The sequence below is a fragment of the Pleurodeles waltl genome, chromosome 11 (assembly GCF_031143425.1).
Source record: "Pleurodeles waltl isolate 20211129_DDA chromosome 11, aPleWal1.hap1.20221129, whole genome shotgun sequence".
In the NCBI taxonomy this organism is placed as follows: Eukaryota; Metazoa; Chordata; class Amphibia; order Caudata; family Salamandridae; genus Pleurodeles; species Pleurodeles waltl.
Genome location: NC_090450.1, coordinates 632,005,209 through 632,022,500, shown reverse-complemented (window position 1 = coordinate 632,022,500; position 17,292 = coordinate 632,005,209). Strand labels below are relative to the sequence as shown.

The window sequence follows — 17,292 nt, the reverse complement described above, 5'->3', positions numbered from 1 at the left end:
CTTTCAACTCCAAGCTGATGGCGAGCCAGGACTGTGCCAGGCTTCTCTGATGTCCACCTCTCCCAGATGGTGGCCCCAATCCAGAAGCGATGCAGCAGTTGTTACTGTCAGCTCTGGGTCAGGAAGAGAGAGCGGTCTGCCACTGACCCAGGTGAGATCCAGAAACCACCACTGCAGAGCTTTTCCAGTCTACTCTGAAATCTGAATATGGGTGGAGAGGTCCCCTTGATGTTGAGCTCACTGGGACACAGATCCCACTGTAGAGACTGGATATTCCGCCTGGCATTCTCAACCAGCAGGATGCCATCAGCCCCAGCTGTTTCTGAGTCAACCTCACAGAATTCCAGGACCAAGGCTGAAAGACTAGAAACATAGTATTAATGTCCTAGACTTTCTTTCCTTGGGAAAGGCACAAAAACTGAACCGTGTCCAGAATTGCTTTGATGAAGGGAAGCATATGAAAAAGAGTAAGGTGTGACTTTGGCATGATGATAGTAAAGGCCAAAGGTGACAAGGGGTGGATGACAACTGCCTTAGGCGAGCCTGCTTTCAACTGATAGTTGTTAAGGTAGGGGAAGACCGGCACCACAGACCCCCAAAGATCAGCTGCCATCACCGCCATCAATTTTGTAAACACCCAGGGGGCAACAATGAGACGAAAGAGGAGCACAATGAACTGGAAATGCTCCTATCCCACCACGAACCGCAGAAAGTGCTCCTGGGCCTGCAGGATGGGAATATGAAAATAGATGTCTTGCAGGTCTAACACTACCATCCAGTATCCAGGGTCGAGTGTAGACAAGATCTGGGCCATAGTCAGCATCTTGAATTGCTTTTTTCAGAGGAAGGCAATTAGAGGGTGCAGGTCTGATTTTGGCCAGAAGAGCTTGCACTTCCTGTCACAAAACAGAGAGATGGTGGTCCGTTAGTCGTAGGGTGAGAGTGGAAGGTGCGGCAGGGAAGAAATTAATGGAAGAGCATATCCCCTGTGAACAGTCTGCAGGACCCACCTGTCCGAAGTAAAGAAAGAATCGCTGGAGTCTGCCTCCCATCGGGTGGCAGTGCTCTATCAAGGGCACACTAAAGATGTTTGGCAGGTGGGGCTGTTGGGGGATGGAGGTAGGGTCCGACACAGGTCTCAGGGCAGGAAGCGGGGTCGACAGTGGAGTCATAGGCAAGAGATTGGCAAGGAGAGTCAAACTGGCGCCAAGGGCAAACCTGCCAACGGTACTCCAGATAGCGGGCCTTGGAACTCCATATGGCCCACAGAGGTGCCAGGCGGAGGAGTCGCTGGGGATCTGAAGAGCCAGGGCATAGCTGCCTGGAACTTATCCATCTAAAGTGGTGTGGTATTTGGCCCTGAAAACTTGGGTTCTGCTGGTATGAATTGTGGGACTGTTCTGAAGTTGGCCGTCTTCAGGAGTGAGATACAGAAGAGTGGCGTGACGATGCAGAATCCCACTTCAACTTTTGTTTCTTTTTAGGTTTCCCTGAAAAAGTGGAGTGTGATGAAGACTGACCAACCAAGTAGTTCTGACGAATCCAGAACAGGGAAGTCGTGGCTCGACCCCAGGCATGACAAGCATATGTGGTGGGAATCTATCACCGAAATGTGTTTGCTACAGTCCCTACAAGGCTTGAAACCTGTAGCTTTTGGGGAGACATCCCTTGCACACCGAAGAAATCTGAGGTACAATATCTCTGTGAGACACAAAGGGAGCTCCAGATCCTCTTTTGGTGATGGGGAAAGAATGGAACTCATGACAAGTGCCACCTATATCGGCCCGCATGTCATTTGCGAAGTAGAATGGCATCAGTGAAGAGCCACAAGGCGCCATCTTCCGGTGCATAGAAGACTGCTGAAAAGTTTCCAGATCCACTCTCATGCCTCTGGAGTATTCATTGTCTCTATAAGAAAAGTATGGTTTTAATTTGTAGTTTTATGTTTAGTATTTAGTTGTGTCACTTAAAGTACTTTTTCTATTTCAAAGTAAAAGCACTGACTGGACATTAATGTGTTACTCGATAAGGAGTGCAATTTAAGCTCTGGGCTTCTAAACCACACCATCTACCTTAGCAACCTAGCACTGCTCTGCCTGGTAACGTGAGGGTCAAGAGCTAAGTGGGTGTTCTTTGTGCACACACTGGAAGGGCCCTAGCTCCACCTCTTGTTATGAATATTCATTATGGCTACCTCACTGGACAGATGCATAAGCCTGCATATGAACATTTCCCTTTCCTTACCATAATTAACTGTGACATTGTTAAGAAGACACAATATCAAAGGCAGTAGACTGGAGCTCTGATGGGTGTAACCTAATGGAAACAATGTAGGATGGAGTTCCACTCTTTGAACTTTGACAAATGCAATAGGAGGTGGTTAAACATTCATTTACAAATCAAGAGAATGGGGATTTACACAGTGACCTCTCACAATTGTAACAGAAACAAGTTTCACATTGTGAATTTTGTGACAACTGCCATAGGAAGATGATTTACAGAGTTTACCACGGTAAAGCATTCTTACTAAGGTCTTTGATGTAAAAGGCCTTGCACTTTTTTTTATTTATTTGTATGTCAATTAAAGCATGTTCTTTAGTAAAACACTGGTTTGACTTGATTTAGTAGCTGTTATTGTGTGCACTGAAGAGTTCTGATCTTATAATCCACACCACATACCAGATCAAGGCTTGTACGTCTGTCTCACTACCCTTATGGTAAAGTGCTGAAAGAGTGTTTTGGTGTGCAGCTTTAACCCAACAGAATAGGTGGCCCCAGGACACCAGAACTACTATAAAATAACATACCATGTGTATCATAAAGCATACATCCACCTAGAATAGTATTTTGACTATGAATAATCGCTGTTTATTGTTACCTAACTCAATGGCATTTAATTGTCCTTGGAAGAATGAAAGGCAGAGAGGACCAATGAGGATCTTAACCTGTGACTATGAAATCAAACAAATACCCCAACAGCAGATGTATTAGTCCTCTGAGCCTCCAGACTTCAACTGTCACAACTGAAGCCCATGTGAAGCCCAGAAACCCAATTGCACTGAAACTAGCTGGCACACTTGCACATGAACTACTATGAGGTACATTGTTCCTGCACAATTCCCGTCCTGTCATTGCCCTTATCTCCCAGCTCCCTCTGCTGTGAAACTACAAACCCCAACAGATAGAGTGCAGGTCACCACTGGAAAAACAGCAGTAGTTCGTTATGCTGCCCGTGCCTTCAGCATCAGGCATGTAACACTATGGACTTCCTATGTCTATGATGGACACAGCATCCAAGCATAATGATGTAGCAGTGTATGGAGTGGGCTGGTTGGTGTTGTGCTGCAGTAAATAAACAGCAGAGATGCTGTGGTTTGCTTCCTACCTCTCTCCCAGCAGTGAATGTGTGATGCAATTTTTAGACCCAAGCTGACCTTCTCTCAGAGCTTCTGGTCCTTCATCCAGGCTGGCAATGACAGCGGTAGGTCAGGTCTATGCTGTGCTTTGCTGCTTTATCTACTGAGGAAATAGGAAATATACTGCACAAGTGCAGTATAGTGATTGTGGCTGGTGACAAACCAACTGCTTCGATCAAGCTCATGTCAACACACATGCACACTGAACATGAAGGGCTCTTTGCTGCACGTGTGTTGCAGGAGATTTGGGGTGAGTGTACTGGTACCAGCGTCAGCTAGGGAGAGCAGATAAACTGCTGCAGAGCTGTTCATGTGAAGCCAAAGGAAGTATCGTGGAGCAGACGGTAAGTGTCTGTGAGGGCTAAGGGGTCTGGTCAAATTAGATTGAGACTCTGCTCCAGGATGTAACTGGTGCTTGGGGACACCAGTAGGTTCAACAGGTTGTGCACATGATGTGGAGTTCAGAGATCCCAGAAGGGCCTGGAGGGTTGGGAGTGGCAAGGGACATCAAGTGTAGATACATTGATAGCATGGGGCCATTAATGTCACAGCCCACTCTGGGCATCCACATTAGGGAAAGCTGTCCAAGGCTCATATGTGGAGGAACAGGACACAGCTTAGGACCGAATGCTTCAGTATTGATTCAAGGTTAGTACGTGCCCAAGTACAGAACTTGCTTTCACCCTTAACTTCAAGAAAGACATGTAGGGAACTTGTTAGAAATGGGGTTTTTGGTTGGCAGTCAGGTTACCCCCTGTCCAAGTAAAAACCCTCACTCTAGTCAGGGTAAGTCACACACAATCCAAGATTATCCTGTGCCCACCCTCTGGTAGCTTGGCACGAGCAGTCAGGCTTAACTTAGAAGGCAATGTGTAAAGTATTTGTGCAATAAATCATACAATACCACCATATAGCACCACAAAAATACACCACACAGTGTTTAGAAAAATATATAATATTTATCAGGATAATTGTAGGTCAAAACGAATAAAGTTGCAATGTGAATTTGTAGAGATATCACTGAAAAGTGATATAAAGTGTCTTAAGTCTTTAAAAAGCAAACAAAGTCTCTTTCAAGCACAAAGTACCTGGTTTGGAGTGGCCACAGAAGAAGAGATATGTGGAAAAATGGTGTGTGCGTCAGTTTCTCCCCAGCACACACGGACTTGCGTCGTTATTTTTCACGCTGGGAAGTCATGCGTCGTTTTCCGGCACACGGACAGTCTCTTTCTGTGGATCGCGGGGATTACCAGATGTCCCGGGTCTGTGCGTGGATTCTCCTGCTTGTTTTCCGGCTGCGTGTCGTTCTGCGGGGCTGCGCGTCGAAGTTTTGCTCTCACGGAAGGCGTCGTGTCGATTTCTCCTCTGGAGGTCAGGCGGCGTTGTCCTTGCGAGGCCATGCATCGAAGTTCCGGTCGTCCCGAAGGCGTTGCATCGATCAGCGTCCGTGTGTGGCGTTTTTCTCGCCGCAGAACAAACTGTGCGTCGAAAATTTCGGCGCACAAAGCGTCCAAGTGAAAAAGAGAAGTCTTTTTGGTCCTGAGACTTCAGGGAAAAGGAGGCAAACTCTATCCAAGCCCTTGGAGAGCACTTTCACAGCCACACAAGAGTTCAGCAAGGCAGCAGGCCAACAGCAAGGCAGCAGTCCTTAGTAGAAAGCAGACAGGTGAGTCCTTAGAGCAGCCAGGCAGTTCTTCTTGGCAGGATGTAGTTTCTGGTTCAGGTTTCTTCTCCAGCAAGTGTCTGATGAGGTAGGGCAGAGGCCCTGTTTTATACCACTTCAAAGAGTGGCTAAGAAGTGCACCAGGTCCCCTTTCAGTTCAATCCTGTCTGCCAGGGTCCCAGTAGGGGGGTGTGGCAGTCCTTTGTGTGAGAGCAGGCCCTCCACCCTCCCAGCCCAGGAAGACCCATTCAAAATGCAGATGTATGCAAGTGAGGCTGAGTACCCTGTGTGTGGGGTGTGTCTGAGTGAATGCACAAGGAGCTGTCAACCAAGCCCAGCCAGACGTGGATTGTAAGGCACAGAAAGATTTAAGTGCAAAGAAAATCTCACTTTCTAAAAGTGGCATTTCTAGAATAGTAATATTAAATCCAACTTCACCAGTCAGCAGGATTTGGTCATACTAAATATGACCTTCCTACTCCTTTCAGATCAGCAGCTACCACTTCAATACTGTATGAGGGCAGCCCCAATGTTAGCCTATGAAGGGAGCAGGCCTCACAGTAGTGCAAAACGAATTTAGGAGTTTTACACTACCAGGACATATAAACTACACAGGTACATGTCCTACCTTTTCCCCACACCGCACCCTACTCTAGGGGTTACCTAGGGCACACATTAGAGGTGACTTATATGTGGAGAAAGGGGAGGTTTAGGCTTGGAAAGTACCTTTAAATGCCAAGTCGAGGTGTCACTGAAACTGCACACACAGGCCATGCAATGGCAGGCCTGAGACAAGGAAAATGGGCTACTTAAGTGGGTGGCACAACCAGTGCTGCAGGCCCACTAGTAGCATTTAATCTACCGGCCCTAGGCACATTACTAGGGACTTATAAGTAAATTAAATAGTCCAATCAGGTATGATCCAAGATAACCATGTTTAAAGGGAGAGAGCATTGGCACTTTAGCACTGGTTAGCAGTGGTAAAGTGCGCAGAGTCTAAAACCCAGCAAAACAGTGTCCAAAAAGTGGAGGGAGGCAGGCAAAAAGTTAGGGGTGACCACCCTAAGGCTGTCAGGTCTAACAGAACTGTTAAAGCTCTTATGGTGAGAAACCAAATACCCTACTGACAGCAGTCACTTCTTCACACACTAGCAGAGAAACACTACCAAAAGCATTCTTACACCCTTCACATACTAATGCTCACACTAATTACATTATTCCATACACATCAGAATAGCAATCACATATTACCAGAAGCACTCTCAGATCCCTCACATACTAGTAGACACATACTATTGACAGCAGTCTAACACCTCTCACAGAGTAGCAGCAGCCTGACACTGACAGCACTCACACTCTAGAAATTTTACATTACAAAATGCACTCTCAAACCATTCACAGAATAGAAACCACACACACTACCGAAAACACCCTGTGACCTATTACAGTAACAGTCTCACAGTAGCAGAATCTCTGTCTCTCTCTGTCTCTCTACCAACAGCACTCACACCCCTCACAACTAAACATCACACACTACCAGAAGCTCTCTCACACCCCTGACAACCTACCACCACAACCATAGAAGTGGCTGATATTGAAAGTGCATTTTCATTGACTGGTTAAGTTTTATGTGTGGTAAATCTGATAAATGTAAACATAAGTCCACTGACAGATGAAAAGATGCTTCAGTGCAAGCAGAGTAAGCATGCAGACTTTACAATCTCAACTAAGTTTATTTTGGATAAGAACAATTAAAAATAACATGTTCACTAGTGTGACTTGCAAAAAGACCATTCAACCAGTTACTGAATTTTACCTTGCCCTTTATGGTTCACTTCCTTGGCAGCTATCACTTTGTTGAAGACAGCAGTGAGCGGCTCATTTTCAGCAATCACACGGGAGGTGATCAATGGGGACATGATCAACTGCCTCTGACGGATATAGGTTTCCATTGCGATTCTGTCCATAGGAGAACAGTTGATTAAAAAAGGGAGGTGAAGACAAATCACAAAGGTATGCACTCTACCATTAACAGTTGCTTCAGAAGAGGACTTTGCACCATTAGAAAACCATAATACACAAACTCCTAGCTCTTCTAATAACACGTCACATTTTGTATCCAATATACAGCACAAAGGGGAATGTTTTTGACAACATACAAAGATAGATGTATCCTTGGGTAGCTTCTACTATAGCCACCATTGAGTGAAGGATTGATTAACACATCGCCTGAGACTCAACCACCAGACTTTCAGTAGATAAGAACCTGGAATTAGAAATTGCAGGTCTATTGCATAATGTGATCTGACCGTGAACTACTAAGCCCTAGGTGAGTTTTTCCCTTGCAACAAAAAGGGTTTCCAACTATGCCTTATTTAAAGAAGACAGCGTCCTGAAGCCACTGCAGGACATCCATTAGAACGTTGGATTTCACCTCAGAAGTCACAACGGACAATTCTAGTCCCTGCACTGCTTTTCATGTTATAGATGTAAAAGAACAGAATTCTTGAGAAGAAGTGGTATGAAATATCTCCCCTCAGGATATGCCATCACCACTAGCATTTTGGAGGTCTAGTGACAAAGCCTTAAAGACTTTGCTGTAAAAATGCAAAAGGTTTTGTCGCTTTCTAGCTTGGTGTGTATGGCACTGTGCTAATCATATGCTGAAAAACTTTGGTAGTAGAAATAGACCTTTGAGGTGAGCGGAGCTGGAGTGCCAGTGGTGTTGTAGTGTTCCATACAAAGGAGCTGCTCTCCACCTAAAATTTGGGAACTATCCAAGGTTCCCTGCTCTTTTTGCATACTTTATGTGGCACTCAAAGCCTCAAAGTGGCTTGTGGCGTTGCCCTGATATACATACGTATATGTATATGAGAGCAATTCCACAAGCTATCCACTTTGAATTACGAAACACGTGTATGGTACTCATCATTTTGAGCTTAAATAATTAGCTGTAGTATCTCTGCATGTGTGCATTTAGACATTCACTTCACTCCACATAACACTAATTTTAGTCCTTGAAGGTTACACTATTTTAAGCAAATTGCAAGATATGCATCAACAAATTAGAACTGAGAATATGTTAATAATGATATATACAAGTATGACAGACGTTAATACAACAAATGAAAGCAATATTTTAATCTTCTATTTTAATTTTATCTTAATACAGCATTCATGGAATTAATTATTGCATTATACAGCTAATCAACTTTTCCTGCAAGCTGAATACTGTTTGATGATTTTACAGGTGAACAACCACCATTGGTTATAAAAATGGATTATGTTTGTGTAGAATCTACTTTATGTAGTAATGCGCTGAATGTTTTCTATTTCATGGATAAAGGCGCACATTATTGTTATTATGACAAAGGCTGCATGCCAAAATGTGTTAACCAGCCTAATACAGGAAAACATCAAATATTCTACAGTGCGGATGTTCGTCTCCTGGTGGGAAACACACAAGTGTAAGGAAACAGGCTGTTTGCAGGTTCATCCTCACTTATTTCAAAAAGTTTTATTGGTTTCTATGCAGAAGAAACAGAAATAAAACTATCATGATACAGCAGTGCAGAACACATGTTGGAGTAAACGGTTAAGGCATACAACTTGTTTTACAAAAGTGCCTAGTACAATATAAAGGAAAAGAAAGAAACTGAAAGAAAACAAAAGCAGGGAGTCAACTAAATCCAGAACTTAAAAGAGAACCTAACATAAGAATATAACAAAAAAGTCAATGTGTCACAATTGTAAACTTGACAGTTCAGGAGATAAAAAAAAAATAATCACACACCCCATTGTGAAAGAGACACAATCGTGTGATAGAAGATGGGTAATATTGCAGTAAGTAATGATTACTCAACTATATGTCTCATTACGAGTCTCACGGAGGTTTAGTAACAGCAAAGTAGTTGTCTAGCATTTTCCAAAGTGATCTGGATTGAGGTTTCCAAGGGGAGTTTTGACGTGAAATAATACCAGTGCTTCTTAAGTAGGAGACCCAATTCAACCAGGATATGAAAGAGGTAGACACTGTTTTTCTAGTTAGTGAGAACAGATTTACAAGCCACAACCAGTAATATATCAAACAAAAGAGAATCATCAAGTGTCTTACGTTGTGGACCAAGGAAACCCTGGATGAGCGAAATAAAATCTCCACTCAGCTGTATCCCAAAGAGGGACCAGATAAAGTTGAATACATTGTCCCAACAGTGAGAAACAGAACTACAGTAGAAGAGTAAGTATGGAGGTAGGCAGTTGCTTTATTACAGTTCCAGCATGTAGGGTTCTCCCCAAGAGACATCTTATAGAGTCGAGAAAGGGTCCAGAAAGTTCTATGCAAGAGCCAGTATTTCGTTTGGGATAAGGCAGGGGAAATGTTATGGGAGAAGACTGAATTCCAAATCAGATTCCAGTTCTCTGAAAAAATAATACAACATGAGTCCCACTTTTTGATTACATTGAAGCTTAGACATGCTTTTAGGTTTCAACAGATGATAAAACCTAGATGGTCGGTGGCCGGATTTATTAAAGTCAGAGATGAGTGTGACTCATGAGGGATCTCGTGAGGGATCTTTATTAGAGTATTTAGTCTTGGTGAGACCGGTCTTCATTAGTATCAATTCTTAAAAGAGCATGTTTGGTCTTATTAAAAATATATTTAGCTGGTAAGAAAGGCATGGGTTTGGAAGATAGAAATGCAATGGAGTGCAGATCTTCCAGGATTTACTTCTCAACTAATCCCAGAGGGGTATACTCTGAATGCGGAGAGAACCACAGTGACCCTTGTTTGGCCAAGAAGACAGTTTGGTAGTTTCTCAAATCTGCCGGGTTGACTCCGCCTAGGTCTGCAGGAAGGGAAAGTCTTTTTTTTTTATGGAAATTCTAGGACATTTATTTTGTCAAATACATTTTGATAGTAACTTGTTACGTTTTTGGTGAAAGTCATTGGTTAGAACTAAGGGGAGCATATTTATAAGTTAGTTAACTATTGGGGTCACCATCATTTTATTAGTCTCTATATGTCCCCACGAAGTAAAGAATTTAGGGTTCCAACTATCTAAGAGCATTTCAATTTTATTTGGAACCTGTTTTTGTTATGATGAAGAGTTTCTAACAACTCAGAACCAAACTCTAAATCCAAGTAATTAATTAATTCCGGTTGCCAAGACAGTCCTGAAGAATTTAATAGATGACTGGTGCAGAGATTGTTTAAACCCTTAACTTCAGATTTGTCCCTGATGATTTCATAACCTGCAACCTGAGCATAATTATCAAACGTTTTGCAGTGATTGATTGTCTGGCATTCTCAGTCACACTCAAAATATCATTGGCGTAAGCTGGCACTTTTATAGTGGTTTTATTGAAGGTAACCCAAAAGATGGAGGTGTTGGACTGAATGCTGTGGTGTAAGGGTTCAAGAGATAGAATGAATAAGGAAGGGGATAGAAGACAACCATGTCTATAACCTCTCTCCAAGCTAAAGGGCAGATAAAAGACCGCAAGTTCGCACTTTTGCAGAGGGAATACTATATACAGCCATGACCATTTTAGTGAAAACATCGACTAAGTTACATTTCAGAAGGAAACGCCCAGGCCTTTTCAGCATCTAAAGTTACTGCCACCTTATCAGAGCTCACAGTTTCAGCTTTTTCTATAATAAGGCATAAGAGGCGAGTATTATTGTTAGACATTCTTTTCTTCATAAAATCCACTTGTGAACAGCTAATCAAGCATGTTAAAAGTGGATTTAGCCTTCTACAGAGAATTTTGGCATACATTTTTGAATCTAGGTTAATCAAGGAAATTGGCCTGTAGTTTTTTTGCCATTGTCAGGTCTTTACCTTCTTTCGGAGTTCACTACAATGGCGGCCACACTAGCGGTTCCTGAGACAGAGCCTGATTTTAGAAATAGTAGAAAAGGTCAAGAAATGAAAAGGTCAAGAAATATAGGACAAAGGACGGAAGTAAATGTTTTATAAAAGTTTGCAGTGAGGCTATCAGGCGCCGGTGCTCCTTGAGCTTTAAGAGATTTAATCACCATAACAATTTCGCCTAGGGTCCCAGGTGAGCCAAGGAGCTCCATTTCTGTTTCTGTGACAGTATGTTATTTAATGTCACTGTGATTCTATGTATGTAAGTAATGCCTACATTTCTCCAAGGAAGAATTTGTATCGTCCACATAGAGAGATTTATAGAGGTTTTTGGGGTTTTGTGTAAGTTACATTCAACTTGTCTGAGTGCAGTGGTGGTTTTTCAGTCTATGTTTTAAGTATGATGACAGTAATTTACTGCCCTTCTTCACTTCACATAATTGTAGACTTTTATATTTATCAAACTAAACTCCAGCCCTCTCGCTTGGGGTTCTATTATCTTCATTTTTTTCATTAGTAAGGATGGAGAGGAAAAGTTTTGTTTAATTTGGATTGGATATCAATTAATGAACCTCTAGCAGTTGCTTTGAGCGTGTCCCAAAAGATGGAGGGTGAAACATTAACACTCAAGTTATCTTTAGTATAGTTCAGTAAAGTATTTTCAATGATGTTTCCAGAAGACGCATTCCCCAGCTTTTACATGATAGTCTCGAGTTGCACCTAACAGCGATAAAGAGATAGCTGAATGGTCGGAGATTAACCATGGCAAAATGGCAGATTGGCCAATCAAGTGTGTATGAGTTTTGGAAATGAGAAGACAGTCAATTCTAGAGTATGATTTGTGGGGATAACAGAAAAAGGAGTAATCCCTGGTGTCAGGATGTCGTAGTCTCCAAGCGTCAGAAAGATTAAAATCTTGAGCACAGTTTAAAGAGAGTCTTATGGGATTTAGAAGGTTGAATGGAAGTTTTGGGCTGTCTATCTAGAGTGATACCCATGGGGAGATTCAGGCCTCTGCCCATGTTAATTAAGCTATCAATAGGGATTTGACTTAGAGGAGTAGCTAGAGAGTCACAGAACTCTGGATCATTGGGTAGGGGGCTGGCTCAGTATATGGTGTACACATATAGGTGAGGCACCATGCACTGAGTCCAGACAAACCTTATTGATAGTGTAGGAGGTTCTAGATAACCAGCGCTCTCAGAAAGGTACCTGTGGAGAGCAGCTGAGGCTTATCCAGGAGGGTGTAAAGCACTTACAAATACCACACAGGTAAGTCAGTGATGTACACATAGGAAAGAACCACACCAGTGTTAGAAAAATAATTAATATTTATTGTAACACACACACTAGAACAAACTTTGGTATATGTCCTAACCGGACATATGATCATACAAAAATTTAACAAAAATGTACTTAGAAAAAGGTATGTACAGGCATATAATAACATGTGTTCCTGGGGGGAAAGGGTGGAGGTGGCTGAGGGGCCCAACCATATACTAAGAAAATGGAATGCGTGAATCACTCCCAACTCAAACTATCCCCCAAGGACCCTTAGGAATGGGAAAGCACATGAACACCCCAAGGTTAATAAGTAGAATTCCCCAAACCCCTTTGTGCAGATGTGTAACCCCGGGTTAGGTGTCAATAGGATAATGCGGGCAAGGCACGGTTGGAGTTTTGGTGTTTTAGGACCCTTTCCAGAGGATCCCAAGGAAACCTGTTGGGACAGGGAAGACTGGACAGTGCCCCCACCCGTGGACACCCAGAACAGTGAAGTCTCTACACCAGAAGCCCAGGTGCATAGGGGTGAAGTTGTGTCGGAACCTCCTGTGGAAGTCAATGAGGACCTTGGTTGTCCAGCTGCTGTTGTGATCCGTGGATCCGGTCGGTGGAACCCAGACGTGGATTCCGGAAGAAGGGGACCTAAGAAAAGAAAGGACAGAGTCCAGACCACCCATGGGTCCCAGGCCGTGCAGGGAGGCAATGCCCACCTTTTTAGGTAATGCTTTCCTGTTGGTCGATGGTTGAAGAAGTGCAGCTGTGAAGTTCAGGCGATGCAGGAAGCCCCCAGAGATGTCTACGAGCTGTTCCACGCTGGTCTTCGGATTGCAGGGTAGCGCAGCACGAAGACTGCAGGATTGTTGGGGACCAGCACGGCCCAGGCGACCAAACCTTTGCAGGTAGGTCAGAGCCAGCTCTCAGCAAGCAGGAGAGCCAGAAGGAGCTCCCAGCAGGACCCTCTGGCAGCAGGCAAATTAAGTTGCAGGGAGGCCTTGACGGCATAGCAAAGAGGGATACTCATGTCGCAGGAGTTGCAGAGAGGGCATCGTTCTTGGAGCTGGGGAGTGCTGGATACCGCGGCTTCTTGGAGCCAGGAGGTCTTCGGACTGAAGCGCCAACAACCCTTTTCACCGACAAGCAGATGCTGTGCACAGGGGTTCCAGCCGAGCAGCTCCAATGAGTGAACACAGACATCTCTGAGGCAAAGAAGACAGGTCGGACCTGTGGAGAGTCACAGAACCACCACCTGTGTTGTAGAGCCTTGAAGAGTCTGGGGGACAGCAGGAGCCACAAAAATCCACAAACTCGTCGTTGAGGTGTCTGCGGATGAAGGGGAGTGATTCCTTTACTCCGAGGGAAATTCCTTCTTGCTTTCATAAGTGCAAGTACAGTCCTTGTGACTCTGGAGGATTCACAGCTCAGGAGATTGCATAAGCCTTTCAGAACTTGGAAACAAAGTTCCAGTAGTAGCCCTGCTACTGGTTACAGTCTTGCTCTCAGTCCCAGCAAAGAACAATAGTGGTTCCGGTGTCCAGGTTGCATAAGTGTCTTACAGAGGAGACTTGCAGACGGATCTTGAAGTCTTGGAGATTAATCTAGGGCACCACCCACAGAGGAGTCCTTAAGTAACCCAGGAAGTGGGTTGGACACTTTCTGCAGAGACCCACCTATCGGGGGGCTGGGTATGGATGGGGTTCGGGGAGTTTAGGGAATTCACCCACCTGGCTAACCAGTGAGATGCTCCGAGGAGCCTCTGCTCATCTTACTTCCAAGATGGCAGAATCAAGGGGACAACTGGCAGAGCTCTGTGCACCTCCCTAGGGGAGGAGCTGGACAGGGGGTTGGTCACTCCCCTGTCCTTTGTGTGGTTTCACGCCAGAGTGGGAGCCGGTGGCTCCTGCACTGGAGTAAACCAGTTCATGCATGGAGTGCACTAAATGTGCCCTTCAAAGCAGTCTGGTGGAGCACAGAGGCACCTTAACCCCAGCCAAGTGACACAACTATTTCTAAGGGAGTGATGGTCACACCTCTCCTCTACAGGAAGTTAGGCTCAGCAGCAGGAGAGCAGAACAGTGTCTGGGGTCAGCAGCAGAATGGGCTGGCATGCAGAACCTGCAAGGCTGTACAGGCAGACATGAGGGATCCCATAGGGAACCCCCGGAGTACATGGTATCATGCAACTTGCACTACAAACGCTGTAGCTGCATTATTCCAACATGTTTGATACCAAACATGCCTAGGTTCGGTGAAGCCATTATATAGTTGGACATCTTGTGTCCACCAGTGTCCACTACATTCCTTAAGCTGGCTTCCCCACACTTAAAAAGCCCAGAAAATGGAGTCTGGAGTTTTGTTACTTTATTATTAGAACCAAAAGGTCTTTGATGCAGTTAAGTACAATTAAGTAGGTATCAAGCATATGTATCAAATGTACTTTGTTTAGGTTTTGCAGATAAAGCAGTTTACAAGTAACACGTTTCATCTTTTAAAAGTTCCCACTTAGTTCAATTTCTCATAGGAACCAATACAGTCCAAGGGAGGAAAAGTGTTAGCACAGGGAACAGGTAAGTACAAAGTTCAAGTTTGCTTAAAAAATGTACCACAAGCAGCACAGGGTCGGCCGGGTGCAGAGGTCAAAGTTGGCATTGAGTTCTCAATGGAATCCTATGAGGACTGGGGGCACTCGGAAAAAAAATAGGTTGCAGGTAAGTGCCAGAGATTTCAGGAGACAGGCCTGGGGATGTTTAGGTCAGCACTGTGGGGTGGGGGGGGGTGACGACACAGTTTTAGATTTAGGGACATTACAGAGGACATTTACCGATGGCTACTGTTCCTGAGGGTGGCTACACCTGAGGTCGCCAGGAATCTGAAAAGCAAGGCATAGGGGTGCCCCTAAATACCAGATTTAGGAACGTTACAAAGGCAGTAACCGATGGCTACTGTCACTGAGGGTGGCTACACCCTTCCTGTGTCCACACCCTTTGGGGAGGGGACACATTACTATCCCTACTGGTCACTCTCCTCCAAAACAAGATGGAGGATTTTGCAAGGTGGGGGGTCACTTCAGCACTGGACACCTAAGAGGTGGTTCTAGCTGCTATGATCATTCCTCATTGTTTTTTGTAATTTTCCTGCCGGTCCTGCTGCCAAAGGTGGGGCTTGGTCTGTGTGAAGCACATCCACCCAGAGCAGGCTTTAATCCTAACAACAGAGAGCACAAAGACTCTCACCGCATGGGGTCAGAAACTCGTCTGGTAGTGGCAGGCTACCAAAGACCGGTCAGCCCTACACTAGAGGCTTAGATAAAATACAGGGGGCATCTCTAAGATGCCATCTGTGTGCATTTCACAATAAACCCAACACTGGCATCAGTGTGGGATTATCATGCTGCGATGTTTGATACCAAACTTCCCAGTCTTCAGTGAAGCCATCACAAAACTGTTGAGTTCGTAATGACTAACTCCCAGCCCATGTATGTGCCACACTGCACTTACAATGTCTAAGAATGGACTTGGACACTGCAGGGGCATATTGCTTATGCAGCTATGCCCTCACCTTTGGTATAGTGCACCCTGCCTTAGGGCTGTAAGGCCTGCTAGAGGGGTGACTTACCTATGACACAGACAGAGGTTGGTAGAGAGGGGTGCCATGTCGACTTTACCTTTTTCTCCCCACCAGCACACAGAAGCTGCAATGGTAGTGTGCATGTGTTTGAACTTTTTCACCGACAGACTGGACAAAAACAGACACAACAGCAGAGAACTCTTCAGCATCGTCAAGGAGTTCTCCAACCCCAGCGCCAACGCCGTCACGCCCTCACAGGATCTGTGCGAATCCCTCGCCACTTTCTTCCATCGCAAGATTAGCGACCTCCACGACAGCTTCGGACACCAGACCCAACCAAACACCACCGAACCGGCATCCACGGCCATCACCATCAACAACTGGTCCCACATCAACACGGAAGAAACCAAATCCATCATGAACTCTATCCACTCTGGCGCCCCTTCGGACCCCTGCCCGCACTTCATCTTTAACAAAGCCGACGACATCATCGCCCCACACCTCCAGACCGTCATCAACTCTTCTTTTTCTTCTGCTACCTTCCCCGAATGCTGGAAACACGCCGAAGTCAACGCCCTACTAAAGAAACCTACGGCTGACCCGAGCGACCTGAAAAACTTCCGCCCCATCTCTCTTCTGCCTTTCCCAGCCAAAGTAATAGAGAAGATCGTCAACCAACAGCTGACCACCTTCCTGGAAGACAACAACCTGCTCGACCCCTCACAAACCGGATTCCGAACCAACCACAGCACTGAAACCGCCCTCATCTCAGTCACTGATGACATCAGAACCCTGATGGACAACGGTGAAACAGTCGCCCTCATTCTGCTCGACCTCTCGGCTGCCTTTGACACCGTCTGTCACCGCACCCTAATCACCCGCCTCCGCTCCACCGGGATCCAAGACCAGACCCTGGACTGGATCGCCTCCTTCCTCTCAAACCGTTCCCAAAGAGTTTACCTCCCTCCGTTTCGCTCAGAACCCACCGAGATCATCTGCGGCGTACCCCAAGGCTCATCACTCAGCCCGACACTCTTCAATGTCTACATGAGCCCCCTCGTCAACATCGTACGCAAGCATGACATCATCATCACCTCCTACGCCGACGACACCCAACTTATACTCTCCCTCACCAAGGACCCCGCCAGCGCCAAGACCAACCTACAAGAGGGTATGAAGGACGTCGCAGATTGGATGAGGCTCAGCCGCCTAAAGCTGAACTCTGAAAAAACGGAAGTCCTCATCCTCGGCAACACCCCGTCTGCCTGGGACGACTCCTGGTGGCCCACGGCCCTCGGCACCGCACCGACCCCCACAGACCACGCCCGCAACCTCGGCTTCCTCTTGGACCCTCTTCTCACCATGACCAAGCAAGTCAACGCCGTGTCCTCCGCCTGCTTCCTCACCCTCCGCATGCTCCGCAAGATCTTCCGCTGGATCCCCGCCGACACCAGAAAAACCGTGACCCACGCCCTCGTCACGAGCCGCCTGG

General features: G+C 45.4%; 1 protein-coding gene across 1 annotated transcript in view; it reads right to left on the bottom strand.

Annotated features, from left to right (window-relative positions):
- Positions 1-17,292, bottom strand: part of DOCK5 (dedicator of cytokinesis 5) — a 799,955-nt gene that overhangs the window by 381,441 nt on the left and 401,222 nt on the right. Inside the window, exon 12 of the mRNA XM_069214140.1 lies at positions 6,896-7,038. Coding sequence (XP_069070241.1) covers positions 6,896-7,038 — 143 coding nt within the window. The remainder of the gene's footprint in view (positions 1-6,895; positions 7,039-17,292) is intronic.